The sequence below is a fragment of the Pseudopipra pipra genome, chromosome 1, assembly GCF_036250125.1.
Source record: "Pseudopipra pipra isolate bDixPip1 chromosome 1, bDixPip1.hap1, whole genome shotgun sequence".
NCBI lineage: Eukaryota > Metazoa > Chordata > Aves > Passeriformes > Pipridae > Pseudopipra > Pseudopipra pipra.
The window spans coordinates 52,996,919-53,020,495 of NC_087549.1; the positions used below are offsets into that span (position 1 = coordinate 52,996,919).

The following is a 23,577-nucleotide window of genomic DNA, read 5'->3' on the forward strand; positions in this document are numbered from 1 at the left end:
CTCAGAGGATTGGGAGATTAAAATAAATAATGTCTAGGATCATTCTTTTTATACTTTCAGTTTCTAAGTTTTTAAGATACCTTTTGGTTCTTATATTCCCATTTTTCTCTGAAGCAGAAAGAATTAAAACTTCCTTTTTTTCTTCTTGTTCTCTTGCTTTTAAATGTAAGATGGGATTTTCACTCAGGCGCACAGAAACAGGAAGAAAGGTTTTAAGAAATTTTTTCTGTATCTGTGACAAAATTGCAAATTTTTGTCTTGTCTTACAGCATCCTGGGCCAGAATGTATCCTACTTCAGCTCTGCTAGACAAGTCCCGGGTGTTTGCATTCCACTTGACAGCACCTAAACTAGAATCATAGGCTCAGAATCATTTAGGTTGGAAAAGACCTTCAAGATCATTGAGTCAACCGAGTCCAACCACTACTTCGTATCAATACCTGCTTTCCAAATCAGAGTAAGCATTAAGGCTCTGCCACTGCATTCCTCACATGTGTGCATGATGATTTTAAAACAAATATTCATGTCGCCCTTGTTAGACTGGACTTTTGAAGACACTTTGCAAAAAGATCAAATGCAAAGTACCAGCTTGCACTTGCTGTCTATTTTCCTTAACTTTCCTAAAGGTTTCTACCTCTGTTAGCAAGTATCTGCACTGGCCAGTCTCACAGTCATTAGTCATTAGTGCTAGAAGAGAAAATGAAGTTGTCCTTACAATGGGCTCTTGTAACCAGAGACGAATAAGAGTTGCGAGGGTGTAGTACATCACCAGCAGTAAGATTGGATTAGCATGGTGATACCAATGTAAGTCTTGATTTTTGATGATCATCCAAGTGCTTGAGCAGTTTGTCTGAGTAAGAGAAGTGACACCGAACAACCTGTGAATACAAAAAAACAAGCTAGCCAAGTTAGAGAACAAACACCAAATCTTACAATGTTGAAAAATATTTTTTCAGCAATTTTTGCTTCTTTATAATACCAATTGTTCTGTTCAAACAGATGTGTTTTCTGTCACATCTAAAATGCAGTGAATATTTTCATTCCACATATTTAGTCAAAAGAAATATTTTTTTAAATTTGGTTTTCAACATAAAAAATAGGAGTATATTAATACTACATGTACTATGTCCAATGAGAAAACTTTCAAGGACCTGTGCCCTGTAGACCCAGAGCTAGAGAAAATGTGGAGAGAAAATGTGACTGCAAGTCCATTTGGCAAATCACAGCAACATGACATTTCAGAGAGATTTAATAAACTGACGTACAACACCATTCCATTCACCCTGCCAGGACATAGCTGTAAAGTACATCTCCTCAGCACACTGAACAGTCTACTGATTTTTTTATTTTAAAAAGCTAATACTATTAATAAATTTCTATCTCCCTGAAAGAACATCTCAGCCTTGGCCATATTGACCACCATAACTGGTCTACTCTGGCCTCCAATCGGGAGGCCTGGAGACACACCATCTATAACGCTGCTGATGCTTTTGAGAAAGCACGCAGGATCACCCTTGAGGAGAAAAGACAATGCAGAAAGAATCGTGCCTTGCAGAATATACCATCTAAGGAGTCTTTCTGCTGTGCCTTTTGCAACCGGACATGCCTGTCTCGTACTGGCCTTTTTAGCCACCAACGCGCTTGCAACAAACATGCGTAGAGCCTTTCCCAAATCTTCGTTCGCGAAGCCCAGCCATGACTATTAATAAATTTCTATCTAATTATGTCAATGCCAGTAAACATAAAGGATTCCACTGAATTCATAGCTATTCTGAACAAAGATTGAAAACATTCTAAAAGGATCATCAAACAACTCAGAAAAAAAAGGAGAAAAATTAATTTGCAGCATTAGTATCAACAATATCAAATATTTTACTATTTCTGGAAATACTGGGATTGCACAATATTTCTGTCAAATGAGAAAGATATGTTGGAAAAAACCCACTTGAGAATAAAAGAAAAATCCTCAACATTTTCAAATTAATTCATGTCAGATGCCTTGTAGATATGTTAGATACTGAAATAAAACTAATAAGAAACATTAATTAGTTTGGTTCTTTCACTGTAAAATAGTTTGCAGAGTTCCAAAGTTAGGGTATTAAGCTACCAGTAGCATGTGTCAGTATTCACTATAAACAGTTTTGTCTATTGGTAAAACCTTTTTCTTCCTCAATGTGTCCGAGTTTTCAATTTTTACAAAAAATAAATCTGATTCTAAGAGGCAATTAAGGAGAACTACTTTTCAGTAGAACAATAAATACCAAACTACTGTTCCTCTGAAAGAGCAAATCAAATACATTCATAAAAAAGAAGCCAACAAACAAAGCACTCAAGTTTTTCTGCTGGGAGATTTAGAGTAAGTTCAAGAGGTTTAGTTCTTCTTTTATCTAGTAAGATACAATATGAAAAGCCGAATGAATACAAAGAATAAATATGACATTCAACAGAGATGTGCTGCCTGAAATCTGCCTTTTGGATGCTGTCAAGTGAAAAGAATATAAAAAGGGAGATGTTACACCTGTTTGTTAACTGGGAGTTTGCTGCATGGGCATAATACCATCAACTCCCAGAACGAGAGCTCTATAGCATTTTATTAAACAATCTATCAGCACTCACTTCTTATTCTATTGTCAACACAAGCCAAAGGCTATAAACTTTAAGATTTCACAGAGCTTTTGGGTGGGTCCAAGGTTGGGGAAAAAAAATAAAAAATAAAAAAATCCTGCACACAAAGTAAATTGCTGTAACTTAAAGGAGCTGACAGAGCTGTGTTTGGAGTTGACGCAAACTCAGACTTCCATAGCATCCAAGCACATCCAGAGCTGATGTTACGGTATGGCTCCATCTGGCTGAAATTCATGCTGGATTGTATTCTGTTCATATTTCTATCAGCACAGAGGAACATCTTGTTTGTCTGCTTTTCTCTCTGCCAACTTTGTCATTTTTGCCAGCAATGATCAGGGTTGTTGAGTTTCTATTAGTTGTTGAGTTCCCATTAGTTTCATCTTCTACCTTAATTTCACAACACAGCTCTCCATCTTTAGTTCATTTTAAGCTTTTCTATGTAAGCACAGTACAATTCACCCTATTTCTGTTTCATAAACATCAGAATCAAAATGAAATCCAATTCTTACTAAATTAAGAAGTTTTCCATTGACAGTTAGTGATGAGTATTTCCTACAGCAATGAGGGAAAATTCTTGAAGGTTCTTGTACTCTTCTGCCAAGCAGACATGACCTTCATATCACATATTCCATTCCTACAGTATGTTTTATAATATACTATAGCTATAAAGTCAGAACAACTTGTGCTTTACTTTTATCTCCATTGAGAAGAAAACATTCCACATAATCCTAACAGTCAGGAAATTTTATTATGTTTCAGTTAAATTCTCATTCTCTTAGTATAATTTGCTGGCTTCAAATTTTACTACTGGACTTAATTCTGCTCCCTTCTGGCTCTGCATTCACCAAATATGCATAAGATAAACCACATCTTCTCCTTCTTAGTTGCCACTTGACCAGGAATATACTTCAATGTATTTCACTTCATTGTATTCAATGTATTTCTCTTTGTCTCATAAATCGTGAATCTAGAGGAACTGCTTCTCACTTCTGATTTCTCTTTGGGTTTTGTGACTTGTTAGTCACAAAGGTACTCAACACAACACTCCCTGTTTATCAGGTTCAAAATACACTCTTCATCCTGGGAATGCTCATTTTGTCTGTTCTGGCCTCCAATAAGGCTACAAGTTGCTGCTCACTCAATATTTATGCTTCATCATTATCTTCAATGAGAACGGCTGGTGCAGAACATTTTTCAGAGAAAGAGAGTCATCTTCTCTCATTGAAAGCTTTTAAATACACAGGAATGGCTGCCATAAAATGTATAAGCAACATAAATTAGGGCATTATTCAGTTCTTCATGCTCCATTCCACAAAGGTGTCTTTACATTCAGCAGTGATCAAAATCAGCTGTATTTGTGTCCAACTCTGATCTTGATGTGACTTCATCTTAGCCAACATACATGTATGCCATCAGTAAAGTCAGAATGAGTCCTAAGTGGGAGAAACCAAATACCGAACAAGACAAGTATATGTGTGCCTGGATACAGAAGATAAGTAAAACAAATTCTGAGACTTATTCACTAATGGAAATACTTTGCTTTCCAAAAGCCTACACATAACATCAAAAATAAATGGAAGTTTGCAAGACGAGAATAGACTGACATTTCTATTTTTGCAAAGAAGGAAAAATTGGGTTTTTGAAAGTCCTTATTGGTATTCTGAAAAATGCATAGCAGAAATAATTTGGAAAAAATTTTAGAAATTATGACAGGCCAAGAGGAACTTGAATGTCTGACTGAGAAATGCTCAGAAATAACACCATGAAAAGCAGTTCTTGAAATAAAGATGGCACCTTTTTGTTCATTTACTATCCTATAAGCTTGTTTTCCCAGCAAAGCTTCCTACTGAATCTGTGAATCATCCTTCTAGCACATGTACTTTCATCGTTCGTGACCTTCTGACAAAGTTATAAGTTGTGACCATAAAAAAATCCCACTTTTTATATTAACCTAACATTACAATTCAGAAGAGCAATTTCAATTTCACTTGCAAACAGAAAAACAAATTCCTTTTGTACCCACAGATATTTTATCTAAGGAGTTGCTGAAGTTGTTGGAATTTTACATTGCTAAAACTTTTATTGCACACATTATTTAATTATTGCATTAATATAGTATAAGAATTGGCGTTAGTAATTATTCATGGTATTAAATATGAACAAAAATGGTTATGTAAACAAAAAAGATATATTTCGTATAGTTATCAAACACAGCAATTACAGATCTTTTAGGTTTGTGAATTTTGCATGCAGTAAAAATGACCTGAATTTTTTTTTAATAAACATATTTGTCAGTTCAGATCCTGTATGTTCTGATGTTTTAGGAGTTTATTTCAGATGAGGATTTGCCTCATAATTTTCAAGGTCAGGAAAGGAAGTAATAATTCTGACTTCCTGCACAATGTAGAACACACAATAATTTTTCTATTGAACAAAGAACTTTTGGTTGAATTACAGTTTATAATTTAGAAAAGCACCCAATCTTGATTTCAATCGATAGTAAATCTTCTACTGTTTTACTATTTTTCTGCTGGATTTATCTTCAATAATAGTTTTGTCTAGATGAGATTTCCAGTTGCTGCATCTTCCTACAACTCTATGTACTACTTTACATACTACTTTTTGCTACGCAGCAGAGAGATCATTTTCCCATATCTTCTCTCAGCTTGCATGAAGATTGCCTTTTGAAGAAAATATTTGTATCAAATTACTTCAGGAGATGCATTTCATGATTTAGTATTTATGATTATGGGAACTTTTTTCTGGTGCCAGTACCTGTTGCCTGATTATTCACAGCAATGGCATCAGAGCATTCTATTGTGCTGGGTTGGATTTGGGGAATCCATCTTTGTAGAACTTCTGGATTTATGTTGGATTTTATGTCTGAATTTATTATGTCTCAATCTTTCATCTGGATATCTTCTCTTGCGTATTTATTTCACCCTCCTCACATGGAAGGAGACAAGAGTGGTGCCTGAAAGTCTGGAGTAGAGAACGGAATATCAAGACTGACTGACATTTGAATAGGTGAGCCCTAAAACAGAGATGCTAAAAGTGACCAAACAAGAGAAGAAAAAGGAAGAAGAAACAGGTAAAGAAGAGGAAAATAGGGGAGAGGAGAGAGCAGAGAAAGAAAAAAACATAGAGAAATTCAACAACAATAAATCCCCAGAAATGCGGAAAAAAATCAGCATATTTGGGGAGGGTGGTGGCGGTTGTGGTAGAAATTCTATTTCTCTGGGGGAAAGATGGCTGAAATACAGGGAGAAAAGGCAAAATTTCATGTTTCACAGGCCAAGCCACGAAGACTGAGATTCATGAGGAAGAGTACTTAAAATACTGAAAGGGTTATGTCCCAAACTCTAAGCACTGTTTGAAGAGTGAAACTTTTTTCAGACATTGACTTAAAGGAGGTCCATACTCTTGCCACATTTGAAAAAATTCTGTGGATAAGGGGGAGGAAGGATTAGAAGGAATTAAAAAAAAAAAATATATAGAAAATATCATTCCTGCACAGCCCTCCTAAAAGTCAGGAGTGCACTGTTCATACACAAACCATCCTGCTGGATTTTCTATACCTGAATGGCAGAGCTACACAAAAGTTATGATCCATAAAATTATATCCATAATGTCTCTTCCAAAGGAATGCTGTGAGCCACCACACTCCCTTTCAGTACATCATTTGGTTACATGCCCAAAGAAACACATGCTGCTGGAAATTACTCAGTCAAGTCCCATGGTACCTCCAGACCCATCCTTGCCTCCCAGAAGTTTGTTACTCCCTAGGTTACAGGCTGAGAATTCAGATCATACTGGAGCTGATGCTTCAGGGTATGCTGAACTGACACAATGTTTTTACAGAAATAGCAGAACATAGGGAGGAAAGAGGTGGAAAAGTTGGCTGAAATGCATTAAGCACCCCAAAGAATAAGGGTTAAGATGAGCAGGAGGCATTTGGTTTCACATAGCTTTTTAGGGGGAAAAAAAGAATTAATGGAAAATGTCTTTCCAAATCACATTATTTATAAGATTCCACAGAGAAGGAGCTGATCCTTCATGCCTCCCCTTCAGCTCAGCAGGAGAACTGTGTAGAGAGATACTGCAGACACAAACCTCAGTCCACAGTTGGACAAAAGTCATTAAATGTATCCATTCTGGAGAGATAAAAGCTTTAAAAAGCATTGCAGGTATTTTTAGCTCTTAAAAGCCTTAGACCTTGCTTTGGTTCAGACATGGATAATTCAGAACTGGCTAGGTGGAACTGTGCCATATTAACAATAATATAAAAGTTTGACTGTTTAGGTTAAGAAGTATGATAAATTTCAGCTTAACAAAATGTTTAAAACATTTTTTGAATTATCTGTAAATGTAGACTAAGACTGGAATTATTTTCCTTCAACATGTTGCTATTTAAACGCTATAATACAGGCACATACATAGTGAATGTAGATCTTAGTAGGTAAGTAGATCATTCTAACTTTTGTTTTAATGTCATCATATTTCCATAGCTCTTTAGCAGACGTCCACATTCTTTTTTTCTACTAAGTTTTGGTTTCCATAGCTTCCATTGGATCAAAGCTTTTCTGGCAAGAACAAAACCAGCCCTGGTTTATCTCCCACCCTCTTCTGAACATCAGTGACTTTTCCTTTATAGGAAAACTAATTTCAAATGCACATCTATTGCATGAGAAACCTCATGAAAAAGTGAGTAGTTTAAAACTTGTGTGCTAATATCATCCATATAATGAGGATAGAAAGAAATAATGAGCCATTGATCAGGAAGCTGTGGAGGAGAAAAGATAGCTTTAAGGGCTGTGAATTACATAAAAGCTTGCAAAACCTGCAAATACAACACAAACCTTAATTCAAGGAGAAAAAAACCATATAAGCAGCCACAATAAAATCACTTTGCTTTCAAGTGAATGAACAACTTTAAAATAGGATGATAAATAGTATCTACTCTATAAGATGGGGGTTTTTTTAAGTAACCAGATTAATGGAATTTTCTTTGAGACTATATGACTGGAAGCTGTTAAGGACTTCCATTAAAAATGATCAAACTTCAGACATTAAAATACCTCATATATCTGAAATAAAGCACCTGCCCTGAGTAAAATTTAAGTCTGAACGTACAGATTTGTGAGCTCTATACCAAATTTCATCCAATAATTGAGCTTTGTACTGACTTTCCATTACAAAAGCTTTCATTGCCTTAGAAGCAATAATTCCCCACTGTTATCACTAATAGTAGGTATGAGTCTGTTAATCTCTTGTTTACTGAGACAAAGCCCATCTTCAAAAGGCTTAAATGAAGAAGATTTATCCTATTAATGGGTTTCCTCTCTGGATCCTCAAATCTCTTCACTACCCATGACACAGAATTTCTGGCAGCAGCAATACTGATGTTGCTCCTTTCAGCACATCAGCAAGCTAGAAAAGCAGCATGTTGCTGTAGCCTTGGGGCAACTTTGCTGGGACTTCCAGAGGTGGTCATCTTACACAGACACATGCTAAAGCAGTGACTCCGGTATCTTTTCATCCCCATCAGACAGCTGAGCATCTGGCACAGCAAGGACTATCAGATAGGACAGCAAGAAAAAGATTAAATGTGGATAAAGCTGCAGAAAAAATTGCTTTAGGGTTCCTGCCTGATACCTTAGCCAGAGTGACTACTTCAACATGATCCTTCCTCACCTGGACCAGCACTGCCATTGCTTTGACAGCAGAAACCTTTACATGTTAGGTAGAGTTAGGCAAACAGCTGTTTGTTCTGTCACTAAAATAAAACTACTGTAATGCAACAGGGTTGTTTGTTTGTTTTTTTTCACAAACCGTTTCAGCTACAGACCAGGGCAACCCAGGGAGCATGGAGGCTGCAAGAGCTGAGGCAGCACTGCTGGGATGAGAGGATGAAGAGAGAAAAGTCACCTTAGCAGAGGAGACTGGTTGGCACCAGTGATTTGCCACCTGCTCCTCTTCCTCATGTACACATACCCTTCCTGCGACTATACAGGGGGATGAAAAGCTCTGAACAGCACCACCCAAACTGTGTGAACAAAATTTAAAATTTTTGATGTTTAGTTGGAGTTTCTACTCAGAGATGAATGTAATGAGGAAACAGGTCCAGGCTTCTAAGGAGTCATGTGGAAAGCAGGACAGGGAAAACCAAAGGCATGTTCAGACACTTGCAGGGGCACAAAGGCTTCCCCCTGTGAGAGGGTGAACTTGAACACCTCAGCACTAAGCACGAGGCACAGCTTTACCAAGGCACATCTTAACAATGGCACAGCTTAACAACATCTTTCTGCACCAATTAGTAACTGAAGGCATTGGCTTTTCAAAGTGACTTGGCAGAGCTGCTGAAAGGAAAGGAGCCAACAGTCTCACCTCAGAAAGTCTCTCATAGGCAGAGCAGGGAACAGTTTGCTCCCAAAACTCAATCAGGTAGTACAGCCCATGTACAGCCTTGTTCTTCTAATCTCAGGTGCTGGGAGAAGGACAGATGTCTTTAGGTCATTGAGAGTAAAACTTCAGCAGAAATCATTTAGGAAGAGGGGACCATACTTAGGTAACCCGAGTGACTATCAGCATTTAGCAGGGTGGTGCAGACTAGAACATGCAAGCGATCTGGTACAGTAACTAACCATGCAACTGCCTGCCAGCCTAAGAGATTTACTGTTACTCTTGTAATAATGTGCAGAAAAAACAGAAATTGTTTTAAACTGTAGCTTCATACTCATTTTAACTTTGAGATAACTTGGTCTGTGATCTAGGACTCAGACTGCAGCCAAAACCTTTGGGATTTATTCCAAGTTCTGGCTATCTCAGGGGGTTATGTGATTCATCTAACTTCTTTGTTAGGGAATTTTTCCACCTTTGAAAAAGAGGTGATGATACTTTTCAGTCACATTGGGACAGTCTGCTAGGTTCGGTGATGCATGCAGAGGATAAAGAGATTTTCCACTTACTCAGCTGGCGATGAAACAGACTGAAAAAAAAGCAAGAGTGATTGATACCTACATCAAGAGATAATGCAGTAGAAAGTGTGAGCAAAGAAAATATGCCTTTTTAGAAGTGAATGCACTAAGGCAGAATGCAAGCTATGATTCCCATTTGGTTTTAAACATAAAAAAATACAATAGCAGGATATGGGAAAGAAGACAATGGGATAATGAACAATTAGGCTTGGGAAATGTGTGAAAATTGCCTAATTCCAAAACAAAAGCGGTATAGCAGCTGATTTTAAATTGGTTATAAACTGAACATGATTGGCTCAGTTTTTATCAGCAAGTTCCAAACTTCAGCTAAATGAACATAAATAAGAGATTAAGCACTTCCACTCTGAGTGTTTAGAGAAACTGAATTAGACTGCCCCTGCACAGACAAGAGCTATTTCCCCGGTGTGTGCTTGACCGAGGTTAGTCCGGACTGCCTTTTGTACTTTCAGGGAATGTGGGATGATTCATCTGTCAGTGTTGATACACTGAGTTGAAAACACAAAGTGCTACATAAGAGCTAAAAGTTCATCAGCACGCTTTCTGTTCATGCCAGAATACGAAAATAAATGTCAAGCAGACCTTAGGAAAATGGTAAAGACAAGCTTGGAATGCCAAGAGAAGTTTGGTGATTATAATCTATATTTCCTAATGCCATAGAGCAATAGCAATACAAGTCTGGTAGGAGGAGAGGGCTTGATGTCTGTCTGTCCCTTTTCTGTCATTGTTTTCAGGTACTTGCTTAACGATCATAGCATGCAGATCTGTGTTCTTCAAATAATACAAATAGAAAATTAAAGGATCACTTTTTCACAGTCATCCTCTGCATGCCCACACAGGACAGCCTGTGACGGACAGGGAGACTCCAGTGTTGTTGTGGGGATCAGGCACATACAGGCACATGGTGTGTATGGGGGAGTGGAGCGATCCGTCTCTCCCTGACCATGAGCAAAACTTCTGTTAGCGTGTAGGCATGCTGATCACACAAGAATCAGCTGCCTAAGTGGATGCAAAAGTGGGAAGGCTATGTTACAAGACTAGTTGCACAACCAATTCAATTGAATCAGAACCAGTAAGCAAGTTTATCACAGTACATCAGCAGTTTTAAAATCTTTGTCATTTCCCTCTGTCCCTCTTGCCTTGATGTTTCAATATGTCCAAGAAAGAGATACCTTTGGCTGTTTTTACAGCAACACACAGCTATTTGGGTTCAGGATACATCCAGGAAGTGGCAGTTCACCAACATTATGTCATGTGAGGATGACTGATTTTTATGTTTGCAGCTTACACTCAGTTTTCAGACACAACATGCTCGTCACTGGGAGCACTAAGGCTGCCCTCTCCCCACTAATGGAATCCACTGTGGCCAGGACCAGCCCCACCAGGCTGCCAGGGCACTCACCAGTGGCAGGCTTGCCACTGCAGCAGAACACAGCTCGGAAACTGGTCTGTCCCATGTGCAGAAAAATATTGTTTTTAAAAGGTCTTAGCATGTGTCTCAGTTTGCATCCCTTTCAAGTCCATGGGAAGACAGAGGGACATAAAGCACCAGTGGTGCAATTTCAGTAACATGAATAAAGTTGTTCCTGCTTCTTCCAAGGCTAAATTTGGCACCCGATGCAGGGTGGTGGTTATGGTGAATGCTACTCTGTGGAGATGGAAGTGGGAAGGACTGCTTTCCAGACAAATGCTGCAGTTTACTTATTATTTCATCTGCTACTTTTTTCAGAGAGTTTCAAAGTTGCTTGGGTTACTGGTACAAACAAGAATTTGCTCATTTTAGAGAACTGTAGTATGTAGCAAAAAGAGATAGTTATTGATAATCATGTAAAGACCAGCAAGGGCTACAAATTCTTGCTGGTAAAGCTGCATAAGTTTACACCAATTTCTCTCTTGTCACCACTGGACTTCTACCAAAACCTGAGGTAACCATTTTAAATCAATATTGAGTAAAACTCTGCTATAAAGTGAGCACAGCATGAACATTTATTACATGCCTGCTGATGAGTGAATCTCTGAGGAATCCCTCTAAATAAGTGTTGAAAGAGGTGAATTCATTTTGGATGACTCTTTGGATGCCCATGTGGCAGAACTAACTCGTAAATCGCACAAAAGAGAGTATTTTTGCAATGCTTCCAACGCTTTCTTGCTACAACTGTTTGGGAACTCCACCACTGGTTCTCCTATCACATTTGGATAGGAATGCTATCAGAATGGTTAAAACTGTGAGACACAATAACAGTCAAAATAATAGTAACCTTTTTCAGTCCTGAAAAAAAGCTCAATTTGTAATGAAATTATAAGCAGGATTCAGTAAATAGGACTCTTTCTCAATCATCTTGACCAGTTTCTAACATAAACCACACCAACTTGCTACAGTGAAGTAAGACACTAAAAGGGAACTATAGAATATGCAAGGTTTGTTAAGAACTAGTAGACCTTCCCCTTAGGAAGGAGAAACAATCAAAATGGAGAAGGTTAAAAGATTTACTGTGAAATTTCCAGCACTCCTTGGATCACCTAATCAACTGTTCTGCCATACTGTCACGAAATATGGTAACTGCTCACCAACCATAGTCAGTCTTTTTTGGACACCAGATATACATTATTAGGTAGTTAATTAAAAAAAAAAAAAGAAGACTTGCACAGACTCTGATGGTTAGTTGATAGCAAATGGCCTGTTTATTGTCTAGTATAGAAAGATTTCCTAGCATGATATTGAAAAACCCATTTTGTACGGTGCACAAAATCTGGGAACAAAATATCTTTTGCAGAATCATACGATTAAGGAGAGAACTTAGAATCATGGAATAGCTCAGGTTGAAAGGGTGCTTAAAAGATCATCTTGTCCAACCTTTCATGGGAAAGGGAGCCCAGATAAGCCCACCTGCCCTGGGCCACCTCATAGTTTAGAAAGAGATTATAAGAGCAAGGATGATTATTACCTTTTGTTGATTGGAGTCTGAACTTGCATTTCTAAGCTGTTTATAGAATCATCCACTTCCTTTGCAAAATAATTCTTTAAAAATATAATTAAGCTGAAGCTGAAGTTCTGAGAAAGCGTATAGGCTAAATTAAGTAGAATTAAATCTCCTAATATGTGGTACATTATAGAACTAATGTGAAACTCAGCTGCAAAATTTCTGTGAGAATACGGTCAATTAGCTAACACCTCTTCCTCTGCAAGAGGGAAATAGTGGCTCTCCAGATTAATCTGGTCATTGTAACCAACATGCTGGCTAGTCTGGCATGGTTTGGAGCATGCTCTGCAGCTACAAAGTGTGGTTTTGTTGATAGAGGATGATGGAAACAGAAGAAGGGCAGTGTGGTGTCTTTACATGGCAATTATCCAAGTGTCTGGACTCTGCCCTGGCAGTGGGTGCTGCAGTACCATGGTGGTAAGTGGCTAAGAAAAAACCAGGCAGAAGGCATGAAAGATCCTGCAGCCAAAGAGCAGCTCAATATAGGATACATAAATGAACTTTAAATACTCCAACTTTTCAAATGCTGGCTTATGACCAAGTTAAAACGCAACCCCAAAAACCTCAGAATTTCATGCAAGGTTAACAATATTCTGCCCCTCAGAGCTGAGTCACCTTTGAGACAGGTGCCAAAGACAGGTGTCTGCAGCAAGGATTAACAGTGGCTGCAGCTCAGGTGAAACACGTTGCCCAGCTCTTGGCTCCAGTGGAAAGCAGCAGGAGAGCAGGAGGTCAGTGCCTCACCCTACAGAAGCAAGACACTTCCAACAAGGTAATCAGTCAACTACATCTTGATATTTTGGCAATATCTGATCTCCTGATGGGATTTCATTAGTACCTTTAGCCCCTAATTTACTAAAAAAAAATTACAGTTGGATGTCCCAACCTGATCTGACAACTTCAGGAATATTTTTCAGACTGTGCTTAAGCATTTATAAGCCTGGTTGAACAGAGTATTTGGGATACAAAATATGAATCTATAACAAAGCTTTCATGAAAGTTGAAATGGAGGATTTTGGACTGGAGTCATCTCAGATTAATCTGAAAACAAACTGAATATCGTATATCTACCATCTGTAGCAAATATCAGTGCAACACTCTCTTCAGAAATAAAACAGTCATTTAAGCAAGCTTATTAATAGTTACTGTAAAATCTATTTGAAAAGTCTTACTTAAAGAAATTTATAGACATCTTTCAGATGAAAATTTCCTCTTGAAAAATAACAACTTACATTAGACTTCCCAGCTCAGATTGCAATAAAGCAATCAGTTGTGTAATTAATTCCAAAGTCTCATTCACTTAAGAAGACGTGAAATAACATAGCACTGTGAAATGGATGACACTACCTGGACTTCTAGGTTTGCCTCACTTTGAAAGGGTGATGCCTTCCCGTAGATGAAATCATTTGTATTTAAACTGTTTTGAACATTACTTGCCTGAAAACTACAAGCAATACAAGACAGACCTAAACTCTAAGAAAGCACACAGCTTTTAATTTATATTGGATCTTTAAATGAATATGCTTATAAGCACAGTTTTGGACAGGAATAACTTTACTGACTCAGGATAAACCTCATGCCACTGCATTGATCCTATTTCTTCATGTTGGCAAGGCCTTATCATTTCCCCAATTACATCCGTTTGCCAAAATAAACAATATCAGGAAGAAAGGAGGCAGCAATATAAAAAATGGCAAACACATTAATGTGTATCTTTTCAGGCTGTGACACTGTGTACACAATTTCTAAAGTAATTTTAGCTCATTGACTTGTTTTTAACTTAGGTGAAAAGAATTTTATGGCAGAAATATGATATTTTTGGAATTTTGCTTTAAGTGGATACTTCTTGTTATTGTTTTCCCATCTTCATAATTCACCAGATTTGCAATATGGTAGCACGCCAACACAGAATATACCTATTATAAATTAAGTTAATTGAGTGTGGACATTTTAGTTGACAAAAGATCAGCTGGTAATTAACCAGTGTTAATACATGCAACCAGGTAAATCCTACAAGCTCTGCTTCCAGCATGCCTATCTCCAGCACACCAGCTATACTTCAGACTTTTCAGTACCCTATATATTTCCAATCTTCAAAGTGCTCACTCGATGGCATTTCAATGTGTCTTTGTGTTTATGCCACTTCTACCTGCCTAAGACAGAACGAGAAAGCCACAGCAGGAGATCTGAAACTTTGTAGGACATTGATGCTTTCATGTTTATTTTCTATGTTGCTATTAGTATGGTATTTGCTACACTATGGCAAACACTTCGGGCTTTGTTATCACAATATCCTAAATTAGGGGGGAAGTACTTTGTTTGCACAATCCCATAAGGTTTCAGGCAAATATATGTAAATTCAGCATATTTCAGTTTATTCCTTTGAAGAAAACTGCTTTCTTCTTGTGACACTCTTCAGTCACTTCTTATAATCACAAGTGGTGAATTTTGAGTTGAAGTTATTAAAAGGAAGGAGTAGCACAAGGATGATGCAAATCTTAGCTGAATTATACCGTTAACTTGAGAATTTTCCCACTTGTTTGGGTATAGTTTAACTTCATTTAGTCTGAAATCAGTCGATACACTGACAAGCTGAATGCATTACTATTCAGAGAAAACACATTTTTTATTGATCAGAAACCACTTGTACATTTCTTGTCAACTTGAGAACTCAAACCCAGAAAGGAGCTTTTTAAAACACCAGACTTACATTCTGCTAAGGGAAATAATATCCACCAGCAGTCCAACAGGAGTAGTTTTCACATCTGCCCTTGCAACTGAGGAGAGTTTATCTTGGGGATCAAGCTTTCAAAATTTTAGAGAGAAATAAAAGTCCTTCTTTTGTATGGAATCATATATTTAGGATGGAAAAGACCTTTAAGTCCTCAAAGTCCAACCATTAAGCCATCACTAAATCATGTTCCTAAGTGCTATGTCTACAGATCTTGTAAATATCTCCAGGGATGGTGATTCAACCACTTTCCTGAGCAGCCTCTTCCAAGGTCTGATGACCGTTTTGGTGGAGAAATTTTTCCTAATATCCAATCTAAACTTACCCTGGTGCAACTTGAAGCCATTTCCTTTTGTCCTGCCACTCATTACTTGGGAGAAGAGACCAACATACACCTTACTACAACCTGCTTTCAGGTATTGCAGAGAGCGATAAGGTCTCCCCTCAGCCTTGTCTTCTTCAGGCTTCTCCCTGAGTCTTCTCCTCTTCAGAACAACTCTAGTTCTCTCAGCTACTCCTCATAAGACCTGTGATCCAGACCCTTCACCAGCTTCATTGCACTTCCCTGGACATGCTCCATCATGTCAATGTCCTTCTTGTAGCAAGACTTTGGGGAATCAAATTCTTTTCTCGGCATATTATTTACCCATGAAAGCCACTTACTAGTATTAATGGGAACTCTGCATATTTAGCACAGCTTCAAACCAAGATGGTACATAAAATAGCAATGTATCGATTCTCTTCTAGGATGAAAAATGCTAAAATATTTTTTCTGCACCATTCCAATATATGTCTCGTTTTATCTCCTCTAGCCACTTCTTATATATCAGTCCAACTCCAACCATTAAAAATCATTAGTGGCTTTTTCTCACACTAAGATTTGTGCTTCCCATCACTGAAAATACCTGTCTTGATGCTCTTCAAAAGCATCTCGCTGAAAGTAGATCGAAGTAAATCCACAACAGAAAGAACTGTCAATAAAGAAACATAGAAGTCTGCACCTTCTGATGCCACTGGTGTTTTCTATATCCAAACATGATTTCTTACGTAATTTAGAATATTGGTCCCTCATACGATCTCCTGTGTAAAAGGCAAAGTACTCAACAGTACTATTTCAAGAGAAAGTCTGCAATATTTTCTGCTTACAAAAAGCTCTGTACATACTCTGAAGTCCAATACCAGGCCTTTTTTTAACCCAGACTCTGAAGGTCCTTTTCCATTTTACACTGAGGCAGGGGCAACTTCCTTGCAATTAGATTTTTTCATTTCAAAAATTAATGACTAAGTTAAAGTGGCATATTGTTACTCAATGAAATGTTATCATAAAATGAAAAGTCACACTATTTAAAAAAAATCAAATTACTAAATGCAGACAATAATCTTGAGACTAAATTAATTGAAACTTAAAGTAAATGAAAATAAAGGAATTTAAAATTAATAAGAAAAAATACTAGAAAGGAAAAAGGGACTTCAGGAATCACACATATGAAGAGAGTTCCACATATTCTAGCAAAATGGTATGAAACACATATTTCCTTTCCTTGAGAAACTGTTACTGCTGTCTGCTGCTAAAAATTGTGAGTTGATATCCTCACAGCCAAATAGTTGAGCTTTTTAAAGCCATTTCCCCTTTTCTTTTCTTTATACAGGAGAAAGTAATATAAAGGGTTTAGAGACGTTGTTAGCATTCAGCTCCTTGGCACTAGAAATCATCCATTCTCCCACATTGACCTCTAGGTGGCACAAAAGAACCTAAACTAAGCAAGTCTTCTCTGATTTTTCAGGTGTTATGCCCTTCCAATCAGCCTCATCAAGTCACCAATTATGACATCACAAAGCACACACATCTATAACCTGTACTAAATAGAATATCAAATAAGTACTAAAGTAACAGCTACCACAACTAGACAGCTCTATTTTATGGCTTTTAATTCTGCATTGAGATATAAACCATTAATTGATTCTCCACAGCACATCTAATTTCCTTTCACCTTCAACTTATAATACTTAAAAGGAACAATAAGTTTACTAGAAATAAAGTTAAGGTTTACATCTAGTTTAATGTAAGGATTACTACAACATTAAAAATACATACAATAACCCCCAATTTTCCTGATCCATCCAGAAAAAAAATAGTAATGAGAAAAATACATCCTTTACTTCATCTTTTTTTAGATTCTAGTATGTGAAAAATAAAAGGGTCAGTGAAATCACAGCAAATCAATATTTACTGCAGCAGTACCTAGAAATGCTGCTCTTTTACTTAACTGATGTAGCTGTCACTATGAAGATAAGACCAGTATGTCCTGTGTGACCAGGGAGAATTTTTATATTAACAGCCTAATATTATGCACAGCACAGGAAGTACCGCAACAACCCTTGCCCCTTAAGGCTAAGGGCTTGTATGCCCTTAAGCATACAAGAATGACACCACATAGTTAAGAAACTATAACATTACACCTCAGAGCATTTATTTTCTTCTACCAAAAAAAAAATAAAATATGCATGTGTACACTGCCCTTGTATCAATGCTGCCGTCTCTTTCCTTTATCTCCTCTCTTAGCCAAATCGTTCACACTCAAATCTCAGGAACACTTAGACCAAAACCAAAGTCACCTTCACCTCCTAACCTGCTCCAGCTCTCTGCATGCAATTGCCCAGGCTGGACTTTCACCACTCTATCATTCAAAAGCATTCCATCCGAAATGCTTTGCCTTCCAAGACTGAATGTGAAGCTATGTGTAAAATTTGTCAAATCATTATGTGGAAGATCATTTGCACCAACATGTGATAACAGGGCACTGCATCGTGTGCCCACAATTAAACAGGAAAGGAATTTCTCTCACCTGGCATAGAAATCTTTTGGTGGAACAACCTCCTGAAAGAACTGTAGCTGGTACAGGTAAAGTCCAATCAAGTGTCCTGCACTGAATATAGCCATTAATACACACAGACAGCTGAATATCAGCGGATCAAATGCTTGGCAACAGGACCACCATGTGCACAGGCCCAAAAATACAAAGAAATACACAGCTGAGGTCAAAGATGGCACCATCATACCTGTAAAAATAAAAACATGGAGGGTTGGAAAAGTGTGGGAAATATCAGCATTTGTTACACCTTAAGTTTGAAATGAAGTGTATTAAAAAATTTAACCCAATTAGGTTTATGCTAATTATTACAATTATGCTAATTATGCTGATTAGCTCTAAAGACTGCTATTAACTTTGAGACTAGAAGAGTAGGATTTTTTTTTGTTTTGTTCAATTCCCTTTTACCATATCTTAGAACGCAACCGCTCTCCAGGCTTTCCTCTGAGAATCTTCTATATGTAAAAAATGTTTCATAAAGCATGGAGAAAAACAGAAAGGTGCCTGCAAGGCCAGCTAGCACAGCCTAAGACCACAAGTGTATGAATTTTAAGTACAAGATACTAAAATGTCATGATGAATGAACAGTGCAAAGCCTTCTCGTACAAATCTTGAGGTATCTTAACTTGTTAAAACAAAAAAAACCCTGATTCATATACTGAAAGTAAGAGATTTAGATAAAATCTACAGAATAATCAGTAAATGTTTGATTTTTTTTTTCACTGTTAACTCCTAGAAACTTGTTATTTACATACGACAAAGTCTGCTGTCTCACACATGTATGTTGTTTTTGCTATTGCTTAGCTGAGTATTGCACTTGTGAAAATGTCTAACTGGTAAAGGACACCTGATGCTCTGAGGGTAGCCCACAAAAGTAAGTTAGGAAGCAGGAAAGACATACATGTCTAAGAGAAGCAACTATGAGAAAATGACAAGAGATTGCAGACCGCACAGCAGCCCAGTGGACTCTTAAAGAAATGATAACAAAGCTAGCAGGGGGGCCTGCCTCAACTTATTTTTAAGCTTTTTAGTAGTATGCATCTAGGAGCCCCCTTCCTCTGGACAGACTTGCAGGCTCCTCGTGCCTCGTAGCTCCAGTGCGCCTGCTGGCCCTGCAGCTGAGCCCTGCAACTGAGCCAGCTACTTCAGCAGCAGGAGGATTTGCCCCTTGCCAGGTGCTGGATTGACATGTCTTTTGGGGGCAGTGCTTCAAGGGTCGGTCCCTGGTTGAGCTGAGTCCAGGCACAGTAAGGACTCGTATCTACAGTCATTTTCCTGAGTTCCACTATCACATCTTTCACATCATACTTGAGACCAAGTCTTTAACCTATGGTGCTGTAAACCCAGCAATTTCTGCCTTGAGCCTGAAACTATTTCCCTCGTTCTTTCTAAGAGACACTTTGTCTTTATTTAAACACTTTTGGAGAAGGAGAATCCACTATATCCTAAACCAAGTTTTTATTATGGTCAATTACTCTGGCTGTGAAAAATTCAAAATTTATTTCTGGTCTGAAATTGCCTAGGTTTACCACCTAAGTGTTGGCTCCTATTATCATTTCTACTAGATGAGGTATCTTCAAAAATGGTATCGCTTTGTCAGTACTTTCAGGCTGCAGTTAAATCACCCTTCATCTTTTTGGCATGGTAAATAAGGAAGTATTTAATTTATAAGGCTCACGGTCTCTCTCTGGAAAACAGGCTTCTCAGACCTCAAGTCCTTTTTGTAACTCTGAACAACCTCCCGGTTCTTGGCTTGTATTGGAGCTCCACAGGCAAACTGCCCATCAACATTCAGAAAAAATTGTTCCCTGTCACTGCTGCATGATCCTTCTATTTCACCTCTCATGGATGATGTTCACCCATGCAGAGTGGCATCAGGTTTTTGAGTTTGGTTTTCCAGGTTTTTTTTTAATCACACCTCTCTTCCCTCATGTCAGGTGTCATGGTGATCCACTTATTTTTTTCCCTTTTTAGATTTCATTCTTTGCATTTGGCTATGTGTAAGATTGTTAGACAATCTTACCTTAAAGAAAGAGTCTGCCTTACTAAAGGGGCCTCACCTGACCAGTCCCTGTCATTCAGTATCAAACATTTTTTGTACTCTTGTTTTATACTTCATATACTGGTATACTTATTTGTTTAGTATACAGTTATACTTTACATGTAAACACTCCATTCAAACGTGAGCCAGCACATGAAAGCTAATTTACAACTCCATGATCCAATTTTGAATTCAGTGATAACAATCTATAGTGATTTGTACACTTCCATTCTGGTTGTAGCTGACTATGTGGTACTAAGTCAAACATGTTATAAAAATGTTGGCTACATCATATCAAAACAACTACTTTTACTGACTCCATTGAAAACCAACAGGAAGTCTGCTTATTAGTCTTTTTACACACTACATGGTCAACTGAATACTCTTTGCTAGTTTTTCTTAATGAATACAGTTCCTTTTTACACTTGGAAGTGACGGAACCAAATCTATAAATTCACTTTAAAAAAAAAATATATATACAACATATAGTCATTAATAATATGCCCCCATTCACCATTTGAATACAACAGCAACTGTAAAAGTCATAAACAGAATAATAGGGCCACACAGTATCAGTACAAAAAAAATTAAGCAACTCAGCATATTCTGATACCTGCCAAAAATTCAATTTAAATAAAATCAGCAGCAATTTCTTTTCCCTTAAAAATTTCCATTGTTACTCCCACAGGTACCAAAGTGCTGAAACTCATTTGTTAAATGTATAATCTAATGGGCTCCTGAGGAAATTTTTCAAATGCACCAACCTGCTGAACCAAGTAAAATTGTAACAACAACTTTTCCAGTGGTGATTATCATGTTGCCAATAAACTCCCTCAGTCTGGATGCTAGGGAGGCAATTCTACGCAGCAGTTTTAATTTCATGGTTTCCTCAAATTCTGCTTCTCCACAGTCTTCGTCATCCAGATCTTCTTCATACATCAAAGCATCATCTGGCTCTAATTTTTCTCTTGCAGCCTAAAGCAGAAGGAAGGAAAGACAGAATGCAAAAAACAGAGAGAGGGAGACATAAAGGAATTTGAAATTAAAAACCACGCATATATTATTTAACAATGAAGTCTTCTTATAACCCTTGACTATCCCAAGCAGTGAGAGCTAAGAAAGATGCACTAAAGCCAGAGTTGTGCATTGATGGCTCCCACTTCAGATCTGCCTCAAAATAAAAGGATGTTAAGCATTGTCTCTGAGAAAGGCTGCAGTCCTCCCACATGTGCATAACAGTCTGCTTTTTCATTTTTACATGAACTTTAGTTCGGTTAGTTCAGCATTCTTAGCAAGATAAGCATATTGTTATCCACTATCTTTTAAACGCCTCTTTGCCTCAATGGCTTCAGTTATAAGCTCCAGTAAGCACAAGTCCCTTCGTGGTTGATGTTGCTCAATAAATGTCAGTTTTCAAACCCTTTTGCATTAACCCTTTCTCAAACTTTAAATGCAAGACTTAGAATGGCGTGAGTAAGAGTGATCTGGGACAGGGCAACAAGGCCTAAAATAAATGGACGGATAGCTCATTGCTGACTGAAGTTTGAGAAGGAAAAAATACACTAAGCACAGAATTGGGGAGACAGTGAGAAATGGTGAGATTCACTGACAGTGAAAGAAAAGGTGAAAAAGTGAGTAAGAGAGAACTAGTGAAAGGTTGAGTGATCTACAACAATTTAGCAGAAAATAAGACCAGTGGCTTAGAACTACACAATGGAAAAGAGAAAATAAGGAAACATGTAAAGGCCCGTCATACTTAAGCAGTTTGTTAGGATTTGGCAGTGGTTTTCACCATCAAGTCTCCATCGTATCTTGGAGACCAGAAGACATACACAGCTATTGAGTGATGTAGACTAAATCATCAACCCACAGTGAGAATCTGAAGGATTAGCAAGAGGCCCCCACAAAGACACAATTTATGGAAAAATTAGTCATTCGCAGAGATGTAGGGGCATACTAAAAAAAAGAAAAAAAGGTAATAGTTTTGAGCCAGGTTCTCATTTGGTGTAATACAGAATAGCTTCTTTGGCACTAATTTAAACTAGAATTAGCTAACGTTAGTTCTAGCCAAGCCGTATCTCTCTGTGTGAAAGTAAGAAAGACAGACTATTGGTATTTTTCATCAGAATAGCAGTTTTATATTTATTGGTGACCTTTGGCAGAAAAAATTCCACACTGACAGATAAGATTGCAGTAGGAACACATGAACTCTCAGCCGACTTAACCAAATTGTTCTGTACCATTACATTATGTGGATTCCCACAGGAACAAAATTCCCTATAGACTCTTTCATTTCACCTTTAAGCTTGTTGCCAGCTATCTTCTCTTACTTTAGAGCTTTCACATTGTTGTGAATGCCCAGGGAAGAAAAAAAAAGCCTGCTTATTCTCAAGAGTCTCTATTTTACGGACAATGAAACATGTATTAAATACAGCAGAGGGCTGATCTGGGAAATCTACCTTTCTCTTTGACTTATCACTATTTCACTGGCTATACCCATTTTAAATGGAGTACAGTAGAATTTTAATTCCTTTCTTATTGTCACCATTCACTTACAGAGCTCTCAACATAGGAATTATTAGATCGTTATGCAAAACAATAGAGAGATGGCAGCCCAAACATGCAGTCCCCACATTTCGAGCCATGCAGCACGAAGAGGTTTTCTGTCCATTCATCACTGCTGCTCATATCTAAGCTCCTATCTAAAGGATAGGAGCTTTCCTATCTAAAGGATAGGAAATATTAAATATTCAGAAACAATGCTGACAGGGGGCTGAGCAATACATTCTGCCCTCACTTTCACCTCTTCAGCTGTTTCAGTGAGAAAGTTAAATAACAGGCAAAAGTTACGATCATTTCTGATTGTGTTGTAATTACTAGATTAACCTGCTCCTCATCCAGTCCTTTTGGGCCCAATCCTGCTCCTCTTGGACTGGGTCTAATGCTCTGTGCCTTGAGCTTAATGTGACCAGTGAACAGTGAAACCTTCAATAATCTTCAGATCCCAAACAAAGAGAATGAGTGAGACTGGTACAGCATGCTTACTATACATGGGTCTAGGTGATGGAGAGCCTTATTTCTTCAGCTAGTGCCTTCAGGTTGCTGAAGACAATATGCACTAAAACATAGACTTACTTAAAAAATGTATAGGAATAATTTCAAAATAAATAAGTTATTTCATGGGAGGTTGTCAGGATTCACATCTCTTTGAATACTGTGAATCTATGTTAAACATGAAGACATGATTCATATATTTATAGAGCTTAAAATTGCTGATATAACACTTAATTATACAGAAACAGGAAATAAAAGTCTGAAGAGTCACAAAAGAAGAC

General features: G+C 37.7%; 1 protein-coding gene across 3 annotated transcripts in view; it reads right to left on the reverse strand.

Annotated features, from left to right (window-relative positions):
- PIEZO2 (piezo type mechanosensitive ion channel component 2) overlaps nucleotides 1–23,577 on the reverse strand; it is a 297,318-nt gene that overhangs the window by 100,493 nt on the left and 173,248 nt on the right. For all 3 annotated transcript variants that reach the window (XM_064656971.1, XM_064656987.1, XM_064656979.1), the window contains exons 6-8: nucleotides 21,007–21,217; nucleotides 18,178–18,391; nucleotides 715–877 (exon numbers count right to left, since the gene is read on the reverse strand). In XM_064656971.1, the coding sequence (XP_064513041.1) occupies nucleotides 715–877; nucleotides 18,178–18,391; nucleotides 21,007–21,217 (588 nt within the window). The remainder of the gene's footprint in view (nucleotides 1–714; nucleotides 878–18,177; nucleotides 18,392–21,006; nucleotides 21,218–23,577) is intronic.